The sequence below is a fragment of the Suncus etruscus genome, chromosome 14 (genome assembly GCF_024139225.1).
Source record: "Suncus etruscus isolate mSunEtr1 chromosome 14, mSunEtr1.pri.cur, whole genome shotgun sequence".
NCBI lineage: Eukaryota > Metazoa > Chordata > Mammalia > Eulipotyphla > Soricidae > Suncus > Suncus etruscus.
Genome location: NC_064861.1, coordinates 32,603,861 through 32,616,291, shown reverse-complemented (window position 1 = coordinate 32,616,291; position 12,431 = coordinate 32,603,861). Strand labels below are relative to the sequence as shown.

Genomic DNA, 12,431 nt, shown 5'->3' with positions numbered 1-12,431 from the left:
CATGGGGGACCATATGGGACACCCAGATTTGAACCAACCACCTTAGGTCCTGGATCGGCTGCTTGCAAGGCAAACACCGCTGTATTATCTCTCCAGCCCCTATTATTATTTTGAGCCATGCCTGCAGTGCTCAGGTATTATTTCTGGTGGGTTCAGGGATACCAAAGATCAAACCTGGGTCAGCACATACAAGGCAAGTGTTCTACCCACTGTAATATCACTCTGACCTCCCCAAAAATTGAGGAATAATTAAAAAATAAAACCTCGCCTTTGCTGTCCATTTGTTTTTGGATCACTCCTCATGGGCTTCTTCGGACTCTGTGCTTGAGAAACCCTCCTTCTGGGGAAGATGGGGTGCTTTAGGCAATGCTGAGGATTCATGGTGTTGGGATTTCAGTATGTAAGGCTTGTACTCCAGCACCCTAAGCATTGACCAGATCTGTGGTTGAAATAGTACACTCCCCCTTTTTTTTTTTTTTGTTTTTGAGCCACACCTGAAGGAGCTCAGGGATCAATTCTGATGGTGCTCAGGGGAATTTACTTGGTGGGATGAACTGAACTCAAGGAAACATGTGGGGTGGGATGAACTGGGGTAAGCCAGGTGCAAGGCAAGCACCTGCAATCTTGTACAATCTCTCTAGACTCAGAAATTAGAATTTTTAGGAGCCCAAGTGTTAATATAGGGAGAGAGGGCTTACCTTGCACATGACTATCCCAGGTTCTATCTCTGGTTCTATCCCATATGGTTCCCTGAGCCCTGCCAGGAGTAACCCTTGAGTATTGTTGGGTATGACCCAAAAACAAAAGAGAGAGATTAGGATTTTTAAAATGTACTTTATATGTTTGCTGAAACTTCCAAGGTGAAAGCTAATGTTCAGAAGGATAAGCAGATATCCTGGTATGGAATGTTCCATTAGGTTCACTCTCTTCCACCTTCATTGTCATCACTATGCCAGAAAAACTACTGTACATTGGATGAAAGTTACAGCTGGAACTGAGATTCCAGAGAGCAGGGACTATTAGGTTGTTAATCATTCCAGTACAGTACAGACTTAAATTAGGTGATTAGAGTATGCCTTAAAATTTTTTTTTTTGGGGGGGGAGTCACACCTGGCAAAACTCAGAGGTTACTCCTGTGCTCAGGAATTACTCCTGGTGGTGTTCGAGGGACCATATAGGGTGCCAGGGACTGAACACAGGTTGGCTGTATGCAAAGCAAATGTCCTACCCACTGTGCTATTGCTCTGACCCTACAATATGCTTTTGAAGATGAAAATATCACTTTCAACCTTGACAACTGATTTCAAGGGTCAAGGACTGGTTCAAGGTTTCAAAAGACTGGTTGCATGCTGAAAGCTAGGTTTGATCCTCTAGCACCACAGGGATTTCACCCCTGAGCTACTGATGACTATAGATATTACATGTGATAAATATATTCATATATAATGCCTTGGCTTGGGGGTACACATTCACTTCTCTCTACATATATATTTGTATATATATATATTTGGCGTTGGGGGCCACAGCCAGCTAAACTCGGTGCTTACTCTCATTTCCCCTGAAGAGTCAAGTCACAGTCTCTGGAGGCCACAAGGAACTAAATGAGGTGCAAAGAGTCAAACCCAGGTTCAGCACAAGCAAGGCAAGCGCCTTGATAAACCCTGTACGATCTTTCTCCAGGTCCTTCACCTCTACATTTTGAATCAAAGAAAAGTTTGGAAATGTTCCGTTTCTAAAAAATGTTTTTAATCAAATGGTGGATGGTAGGATTTGGTAGGCGATTTGTTGTTGTTAACATCTATATTTATGCTCCTGCCTGGGAGCTGCTGAGAGCAGGCTTGATATTCTGCTTTACGAAACTATAGAAAGGTACATACCATAAACAGCTCAAATGAGGGTCGAGGTAACGCCAACTTTAAGCGAAAATTTTTGTTTGCTTTTTGGGTCACACAGGACGATACTCGGGTTACTTCTGAAGGGGTTTGCGAGACCAAATGGGATGCTGAAGGGTAGAACTCGGGTCGGCCTGTGCAAGGCAAACAAACGCCCTGCTCGTACTAACGCTCCAGCAGCCCCTGAAGGAAATGATTGGCTGCAACAAAGTCAATCCACCCAGATCAAGAACCAGTCTGCAGAAAATAAAATAAAATAAAATAAAATAAAATAAAATAAAATAAAATAACAAAAGCATGCAAAAGTTCGCCACCAGCGAGTCAGTCTCTAGGGCCAGTGGCTAGGCTAGACCGCAGGATCATAAAACACACCCCAAGGGGAGCCAGAGGGATAGCACAGCGATAAGGCGTTTGCTTGCATGCAGAAGGACGGTGGTTCGAATCCCGGCATCCCATATGATCCCCCGAGCCCTGCCAGGAGCAATTTCTCAGCTCAGAGCCAGGAAGAACCTGAACACCACCGGGTAAGGCCCAACCCCGTTCCCACCCCCATATGCTCGACTCTTGGGGGATCATTTGTTGTTCCCTCTCCAGATGTTTTTATGTGTTTGTTTTTAGGTCACACCCTGCGGCGATCAGGAGCTACTCCTGGCAGGCTCGGGGGACCATAAGGGATGCCGGGATTCGAACCACCGTCCCCAGCTACTTCAGAGCCGCCCAATCGGGGTCAGCGGTTCTTCGACTCGGAGCCACCGCACCAGCCCTTCCGGGGCGGGGCCTGCCTGCGCGGGAAGTGACGTCAAGACGCACCTTAACTTCCGCTTCTGCCGGAAGTGGCGGGCGGGACCATCCGAGGACTGCGGAGGGCGAGGTGACCCCGGTGAGGGAGCGAGAGTTTGGGGTTTCGGGGCGCCTGGCTGAGTGAGGGCGGGCAGGAGGACGAGGAGGGAGGAGGGAGGGCGTCTCTGGTTGGGGCCGAGCTGAACTAAAACTAAACGCCCCCCATTCTCTGGCTTTGCAGGGGCCACCGCCGCGATGGGCCGCGAGTTCGGGCACCTGACGCGCATGCGCCATGTCATCTCCTACAGCCTGTCGCCCTTCGAGCAGCGCGCCTTCCCCCACTACGTGAGCAAGGGCATCCCCAACGTGTTGCGCCGCACGCAGGCGTCCATCCTCCGCGTGGCGCCGCGTGAGTATCTGCCCCCGGAGCACCCCGCCCTCCTTGCACGCCACCCACCCGGGGTTCTCGTGGAAGGTTCCCGGTGGCCCTTGAGCCGCTCGATCGTCTGCAGGAGGCAGCCTGAGTCACGGAGCACTTCCAGGACCGGCCCAAGGTCGCTGCTGCGTGACTCCAGCGTCTCCTACCCGCAGGACATTTGGAACTTGTTTTGTTCCTCCCCTGCCACCAAGGTGGCTAGTGCTAAACGTGCGGGGGAGACTGAGCTCAGAGCAGTGCTTCTCAATTATTTTCTGTCATGCCCCCCCCTAGGAAGAAGAAAACATTTTTCGCGTGCCCCCCCCCCGCGACTGTAAATAGTATCTTTATTAAAAAGAAAACTTTAACCTGCAAAACAAAAATATATAAAATAATTAGAGCTGATTTTTTTTTAATGAGAGGTGATGTGGATCAATGGCTATAATGAGCATGTTTTGCAATGCAAAGCTTTTCGAAGCGGGGGTTGGAAGCAGGACACAGCAACTCTCAGCTCCAGGGACAGAGACATAAACACGGGGCTTAGCTTGTTATGACAGTGTTTGCCGAGGGGCGCACCTTACTATTTGAGAAGCACTGGCTTAGAGTTAGGTCCTGCAAGGCCAACACGAGCTCCCGCTGTGCATGCCTTAGAAGAGGTAAAATGATGACGATTACATGTGATGCGAGTTTTATCTCCTATCTCGGGTGACTGGTGTTCCCGAGCAGGAAATAGATAGACTTATTTGGTCACCTCTAAAATCAAGGGGGTGTAATGTGACCTTTCTGTTATCTCAGTTTAAAGTTTCTGGAAAGCGAGAAAAGGGAGGCAGAATCTCTGAGATCAGGGTCGCCCGTGGCTTTCCTGTAATCAATCCATTGCTAATTTCTCCCTTTTCATTTCTAAAGCATTTATAGCTTTTTACCTCGTCTACACCTGGGGGACCCAGGAGTTTGAAAAGTCCAAGAGGAAGAATCCAGCCGACTATGAAAATGACTCCTGAACAGCTCATGAAGAACGAGGCGCCCCTCAGCTCTAAAGGCCCTCTCTGGGAGAGGAGTCTGCGGTAGTGTCTTGAAGATTCAATAAATTAAAAATGGGCTACACAGTGGTTCTCTGGCATTTTTGGAGCTCTCTTGGGCGTCTATTTCTTGTACTCAAGTTCCTGGAGTCCCAACTCCTTTCCCAGTAGGACTTCTGAATGACTTGGGCTAGTTTGTGGTCTTAGTGACTGCTGGTGCCTACCCCATGTTCAGAATTTAATCTGTAAGATCAAGATTGTACCTGCTGGGGCCGGAGAGATAGCACAGAGGGAAGGTGTTTGCCTTGCATGCAGAAGGTCGGTGGTTCGAATCCCAGCATCCCATATGGTCCCCCGAGCCTGCCAGGAGTGATTTCTGGGCAGAGAGCCAGGAGTAACCCCTGAGTGCTGCCGGGTGTGACCCAAAAACCAAAATTAGAAAAAAAAAAAAGGGGGGGGGTGGAGAGGTGGCGCTAGAGGTAAGGTGTCTGCCTTGCAGGCGCTAGCCAGGGAAGGACCGTGTTTCGATCCCCCGGCGTCCCATGTGGTCCCCCCAAGCCAGGGGCGATTTCTGAGCACTTAGCCAGGAGTAACCCCTGAGCATCAAACAGGTGTGGCTCAAAAAACAAAAACAAAACAAAATAAAAGATTGTTCCTACAGAAACTCCATTGAGTAGCAGAGTCTGGAAGTGTTGGTGCTTGCACCTTTGTTAACAAAATCTGTTAACACGTTGGAATCATTGTGTACTGGGAACTACCCCCTTTGCACAAGCAAGGTAGCTTTTATTTTGGGGCCATAATAGAACTGGGAGTACTCCTGGCTAGTGTTAGTGGAGCCATTTGAGGCTGCAATCAAACCCTGTATTCTACTTGCAAAGTATGCACTCAGATCTTTGATCTCTCTCTCTCACCCCTGCTTAAGTAAACTCTTAAACTTCACAAGTATCTTTGAAGTCTTCTCATTTTGCAGATGATAGTGTCCCACATAGGAAAAGTAATTTGCCTGCAATTAAAAAGCCAGTGAATGCTAGAGTCTGGTACTAAAGGTGATTTGCCTAAAGCTATAGTATCCTGGGGCTGGAGAGAGTACAGTGGCCTTGCACTCTGCCTACCTCAGTTTGTCTCAGTGCACCACATACGGTGTCCTGAGGATTGTCTAGAGTACTCAGGAGTGGCTCCAGTCAAACAGCTTTGCTATTCTGTCTTTAGTAAGACAAGTTGAGAAATCCAATACAAAAGACTGAGTAGAATTGGGTCAGCAAAGGAATTGTTGGGTTTCTGTTTGTTTGGGGCTATACTTGGTGGTGCTCAGGGGTAATTCCTGGCTCTACAACTGGCAGGCTCTGGTAACCATATAGGATGCCAGGGATCAACCTGGGTTTGCAACGTGTAAAGCCAGCCCTTACCCATTGTATCATTGCTCCAGCCCCAACTGTCTCTGACAAAATAGGGCTTTTGTTTGTTTTTGGGTCACACCCAGTAGTGCTCAGGGTTTACTCCTGGCTCTAAGCTCAGAAATCGCTCCTGGCAGGCACTGGGGACTATATGGATGCCGAGATTCAAACAACCATCCTACATGCAAGGCAAAGGCCCTACGTCCATGCTATCTCTTCGGCCCAAAATAGGGTTGTTGTTTTTTTTTTTGGTTTTTGGGCCACACCCGGCGGTGCCCAGGGGTTACACCTGGCTGTCTGCTCAGAATAGCTCCTGGCAGGCACGGGGGACCCTATGGGACACCGGTATTCCAACCAACCACCTTTGGTCCTGGATCTGCTGCTTGCAAGGCAAACGCCGCTGTGCTATCTCTCCAGGCCCGTTTTTTTTTTTTTTTTTTTTTAAAGGAAATAACTGACAGTCCCAGGGAGCTATCTAAGCAGGGTTATTTTTAACCCTAAAATATTTTATTTCACCTTTTTTTTTTTTTTAACATTTCTAGTGCTTTTCAGTGATCTTTCTGGGAGGTGGGGATGGTACTATGATGGAACTAGGAGCACATGAGCATGGGCTCTACCCCTGCTCTTGAATTGTTTTGTCTGTGATCCTGAGGATCACTTCCTGTGTATTTGGCTCTCCAGAGCAAGCTTGAAAGGTCAGTGCTCAACCAGCAATGGGGTATCGTTCCCAGGCCTGGAAGTAGTGGTCCTCAAACTATGGCCCGCGGGCCACATACTGTATTTGTATCTGTTTTGTTTCTTCATTGCAAAATAAGATATATGCAATGTGCATAAGAATTCGTTCATAAGTTTTGTTTTTACTATAGTCAGACCCTCCAATGGTCTGAGGGACAGTGAACTGGCCCCCTGTTTAAAAAGTTTAAGGACCCCTGATAGAGTCACAGCAGTACTCGTGGTTCACTGGGGCTACATCCAGTGGTACTGGGGGATGGGCAGGGCGAGACATCATACTTAAACTAAACATGGAACATGATTAGTATATGTGCTACTATTTGAGCTAGGTCTTCAGTCCGCACTGTATTAAGTTGTTTTGGGGCCACATCTTCAGTAGTTCATACCTGTTCTGCACTGAGGAATCACTTCTGGCAGGTTCAATGATACTAGGGACTGAATCCAGTTCAGCTGCATATAAGGCAAGCTCCTTACCAGCTATGCTATCTTTCAGGTAGCAAAGTATTCTTGCTTTGGTTTTTTTTGTTTTTTTGTTTTTAATTTAAACACAATGGCTACAAGTTTGTTCATACTACATTTTCCTCCACAGATAAAGTTGTTCATTATTAAGTTAGTCACAGTATACAACCTTTACCACTGTGCATTTCCCACCACCAAATTGTTTTTTGAGCCACACCCTGCTATGCTGCAGGCTTATTCCATGCTTTCTGTTCAGGGATTACTCCTGGCAGTACTTAAAAAGAACTTTATGCAATGCCAGGAATCAAACCAAAATTGCATGTAAAGCAAGAGCCTTAACCCCAATACAATTTCTCTTGACAAATTAAGGACCATGTTTTACAAAGTTATAGTTGAGTTTTAGACATACAGTGTTCCAGAACCAATCCCACCATCAATATCAACTTCCCTCCACCAATATTCCTTTCTCCCCATCCCCAAGTCTGCAATCTTGATAATCACATTTGGGGGTGGGGTGTCACATCTGGCAGCACTCAGGGGTTACTCCTGGCTCTATACTTGGAAGTCACTCCTGGCAGGCACAGGGGACCATATGGGACACCGGGATTCGAACCAACCACCTTTGGTCCTGGATTGGCTGCTTGCAAGGCAAATGCCGCTGTGCTATCTCTCCAGGCCCCATAGTCACATTTTTAAGTTCAGTTATTGAAATTTGGAACCCCTAAATTATCTTTAGTATAAAAGGAACCTTTTGGTTTTAATAGGGGATAGTTGGCATAGTTGTTAACTGATTTCTACTTATGGATCTGTTCCTTTGTTTTTGGGCCACACCCAGCGGTGCTCCAGGGTTACTCCTGGCATGCTCAGTGGACCTTATGGGATGGCAGGGATCAAACCCAGGTTAGCCACTTGCAAGGCAAACACCTACCAGCTGTGCTATCTTTCAGGACCCCTGGATCTGTTCCATTCTTAGAAACTTCCTTACCCATGGGCCAGAGTGATAGAACAGTGAAAGGGCATTAGCCTTGGATGCTGCTGACCCTTGGACCTAGGTTTGATCTTCAACATCTTTTTTTTGTTTGTTTTGTGTTGTTTTTTGGGGCCACACCCATTTGATGCTCAGGGGTTACTCCTGGCTAAGCGCTCAGAAATTGCCCCTGGCTTGGGGGGGGACCATATGGGACACGGGGGGGGGGGGGGGGGGGGGGATTGAACCACGGTCCTTCCTTGGCTAGCGCTTGCAAGGCAGACACCTTACCTCCAATGCCACCTCACCGGCCCCGATCTTCAACATCTTATATGGTCCCCTGAGCCTGCCAGAAATGATTTCTTTCTTTTGCCACACCCAGTAGCGCTTGGGTTACTCCTGGCTTTGCGCTCAGAAATTGTCCCTGGTAGGCTCAGGGGACCATATAAGTTGCCAGGGATCGAACCTGGATCTGTCTGAGGTCGGCCACATGGAAGGCAAATGCCCTACCACTGTGCTATCACTCCTGGAGAGATTTATGACCACAGAGCCAGGAGTAACCTGAGTGCCATCAATTGTGGCCTAAACACACATGCACCCTCCCCCTCCCCCCAAAAAAAGAAACTTCATTTTCCAAGGACACTGTTGGCCCCGAGCAACAATCTTCATGGTTTAACATCTAATTTAGGCTATATCTTTTGGTTTTTGTGACACAACTGAGATGCTTAGAGATCATTCCTAAGAATGCAGGACTTGAAGGACTATTATGGGATGCTAGGGATTGAACCCAGGTAGGTCACATGCAAAGCATCTTTCTCACTGTACTATCTCCTAAGTCCTACTTCCTCATTCCATTAGTTTTGGGGTCACAACTGGTAGTGGAGGGTCATGTGTGGTACCCAGGGGTGTTGGGAATCAAAGTTGAGGTTTCGGTGTGCAAATATATGCTTTAGCCTTTTTATTTTGTTTTGCCACACCCAAAGATGCTTAGGGGTTACTCCTGGCTTTACACTCAGGAATTATTCCTGGGGACTGGGGATCGAATCCCTATCAGCTGTGTGCAAAACAAATGCCCTACCCACTGTACTAACTGCCCTGCTTTGGACCTTTGAACTATCTCTCCCTCGTCCCTTATATTTTCCAGCAACCAAAACCTAGTATGAATAAAAATTTTTGTCACTATAAGGTAGACTGGTCTGAGTTGTGCCCATACTGTTTGGTATTTTATGGCTTCTTCATTGTGATATAAGCAAGAAACTTGCATTCCTGAGCTTTTTGTTTTGTATTTGTGTCACACCTGGCGGTATTCTGGGGTTACTCCTGGTGCTTGCACTCAGAAAGCACTCGGGACCATATGGTGTTGGGAGATTGAGCTAAGGCTGGCCACGTGCAAGGTAAATGACGTATTCACTGTACTATCTCTCTAGCTCTAATATATATTAGTTTATAAAGGCCCATAAAATTGTGATAAAAAAATTGTGATAATGAAATGAGTGATCATTTTCAGGGGTGACACAGGCTTATTATGAGATGAAAGAAAGCTCCTGTTTCATCAAACATAGCCCTATTTTCCTGTTTGGCAATTTGCTCAAATTTATTTCCAGGACTTGCTCACTTAAACTGGACAAATATTTAAATCTTAAAGTCTATTAAGTATCTGACTAAAATCTGGGCTAGAGTGATTGCACAGCGGTCGGATGTTTGCCTTGCATGTGTTCTTCCTGAGTTCAATCCTCAGCATTCCATATGGTCCCCCGAGCACTGCTAGGCACAATTACTGAGTGAAGAGCCAGAAGTAACCTGAGCACCACTTGGTGTGGCCCAAAAACTTTTAAAGAGGGGGAACTCTGTGTGTGTGTGTTGCGTGCGTGGTCACGTGCTATGGACAAGAACAAAATTTTATTTTTGGGCCACACCCAGTGATGCTCAGGAGTTATTCCTGACTATGCGTTCAGAAATCGCTCCTGGCTTGGGGGACCATATGGGATGGTGGGGGGTCAAACCGAGGTGAATCCTAGGTTAATGCATGCAAGGACCGCTTGCGCCACTGCTCTGGCCCCATGACTAGAATTTTTTTTTTTTTTTGGTTTTTGGGCCACACCCGGCGATGCTCAGGGGTTACTCCTGGCTGTCTGCTCAGAAATAGCTCCTGGCAGGCACGGGGGACCATACGGGACACCGGGATTCGAACCAACCACTTTTGGTCCTGGATCGGCTGCTTGCAAGGCAAATGCCGCTGTGCTATCTCTCCAGACTAGAACAAATTTTAAGTATTTCATCAAGTAGGGAAGACCACTGTCTTGACACTCATTAATCTTTTCCTGATTGTCACTCCAAGCTTCCTAGGGGAGATGGCCCTTATTTAATATTGATTTAATTTCTTTCTGTTTCTTTGACCCTTTGGCTACTAACTTACCTCTCTGAGCCCAAATCAGGCATTGTCTGGTCTGAATACAGTTTATCAGGATTTACTGTGAAGATATGACTATCACTTCTTCCATGGTGCTTCTCTAAGCTCAGGAACTCAGAACTTCTGAGGCAGGGTGCATCAGTCTGTAGAACTCCATAAAGAAAAGAAAAATGGGGGGCTGGAGCAATAGTACTGTAAGGTAAGGCATTTGCCTTGCACACAGATGGCCTGGGTTCGGTCTGATACTTCATATAGTACCAGGTGTAATTCTTGAGCACAGAGCCCTGAACATTGCCAGATATGACCCCAAAATAAAAACTATTTTAATATTTAATAAAGAAAAGTTACTGCTGCTGCAGGTGTAATGTCTATAACCTATGGGGGGGGGCTTTTTAGTATGGATTCCAAGCACTTACTTGTCCTGAAGTCCTTTTCTTCATCAGTTCTCTAGCCCCTACAAGGATTTTTAGCTCTGGGGTAGAATGTAGCAATTGGAACTCTCCAGTCTGTCAGTAGAGATGCAGGCCTAAATTGTCTAGGTCCAGAGGTCTGTGTCAGTTCCAACCAGGGAAAAAAACAAATATACTTTGACCCTTAATTGAAGTTTTACCTTGAAAAGTTTTTGTTGGCTCCCCCCTCCCCCATTTCAGGATCTTTTTATTAGCTCCCCCTCCCTGCTCAGGAACAAGAAAGTTCCCAATTACTGCCCAGCTGGAAGGCTCTCTCCTTGGAATGTTTCAAAGAGCTGCTGGTGGAGCTACAGTCTGTTCTCCCATTTCATCCTAGGTGCTTACCTCAGCAATAGAAAATCCCTAGTTGTATTTAAGAGTTACCAATCTAAAGCTATCAAATGTGCTTTAGTCTCATTTTCTTCTAGTGAATTAATCATTTGAGCCCCTGAATGTTGGCATCTGGGAAGCCTGAAAGATCTTCTATCTCATGAATGGAATCAGACTAAAGTTCAAAAAGGATGGCTTGGGGTAAGTAGGTACCTAGACCCCTGGCTCTTGTCTCTCAGCTCAGCATTTTCCTGATAGCCAGCATTGTTAAATGTTGAGAACTTTCTGTTGAAGGAACATGTACATAAGTGTTTATCTGTTCAATTAAGATACTTGATTGCAGAACTCAGGAATTTTTTTCATTCCAGGATGAGACCACACTGTTTTCAGAAATATTAGGATGAATAGACTGGTCACTTTAGCTATTGGGAGTTTTGCTTATCATTTTGTTCTCACCTACCATCTAAACAGTGGTGCTTGGGGCTTTTTTTTTTTTTAATGATGCTCTATTAACTGAATAAAATAATGTTACAATGTTTATGAAAAACAGAGAGGTGGCATATAAAGTCAATGCTTGAACCATAAAGGCTTCCATTGTGTTGTTATATCCAGGATTATGGAAGGTCCCATGGCTTTGGTATTTGGTTTATAAATTAAGACTAACTTGAATGAAATTTCCAAATCCCACTTGGCACATCAGTTCAGGTTGGTTATGTGGAGGCTGTCACTGAGTCCTCAGACCCAAATGGCTCTAGGACATCACGTTGTCCAATCTTTTGCTTAATAATCAGATTTGTGTTCTTACCCAATATTCACTAGGTCATCAGACATCTTCCCCACCCCACAAAAGATCCCAGTTAAGTTCACAACTTGGTGTGGGCTTGACACAGTTCTGCTTCTTAATGTTCTTAAAGATCAGGCAGTGGAGAAGGATCTCTGGAGTTTTCACCCGGCCTAATCCTAGCTCAGGGACTCGCCATACATGGATGACCATCCTGCTCCATTCCCAGCAGACTGCATCTTCTCTACTTTTCCTTGGGAAATGGCAGGATCTTAGAAGAAAACAGCCGCCTTTAGAAGAGAAGTATCAGGGTAATTTTTAAGGAAGAAGCCAAGAGAAAAGAACCCTGTTGTAGAGGCCAGAGTGTGGCACAAGTGGTAGGGCATTTGCCTTGCACGCGATGACCCAGGACAGACCGGGGTTAGGACCAGGGTTCTATCCCCCGGCGTCCAATAAAGTCCCAAGTCAGGAGCGATTTCTGAACGCATAGCCAAGAGTATCCCGAGTGTCACTGGGTGTGGCCCCCCCTCCAAAAAAACAAAATCCTGTTGCATTTCTCTTCTTGGCTTATTCTTACAGATCATAGTATGACCTAATTTTTAAATGTACTTTTTCTGTTTTAGGGCCACATGTGGCATCTCAGAAATTACTCCTGGCAGGGGCTGGAGAGATAGCATGGAGGCAGGGTGTTTGCCTTGCATGCGGGACGGTGGTCAGAATCCTGGCATTCCATATGGTCCCCCGAGCATGCCAGGAAAGATTTCAGAGCGTAGAGCCAGGAGTAACCCGAGTGCTGCTGGGTA

General features: G+C 46.3%; 1 protein-coding gene across 1 annotated transcript; it reads left to right on the top strand.

The window, feature by feature from the left end:
• The first annotated feature begins 2,708 nt into the window (after positions 1-2,708).
• On the top strand, positions 2,709-4,189 carry LOC126027799 (cytochrome b-c1 complex subunit 8). Its single transcript, XM_049786814.1, has 3 exons — positions 2,709-2,772; positions 2,914-3,081; positions 3,994-4,189. Exons 2-3 carry the CDS (start codon positions 2,928-2,930, stop codon positions 4,086-4,088), a joined length of 249 nt encoding a protein of 82 aa, XP_049642771.1. The 5' UTR covers positions 2,709-2,772; positions 2,914-2,927; the 3' UTR covers positions 4,089-4,189.
• The last annotated feature ends 8,242 nt before the right edge of the window (positions 4,190-12,431 follow it).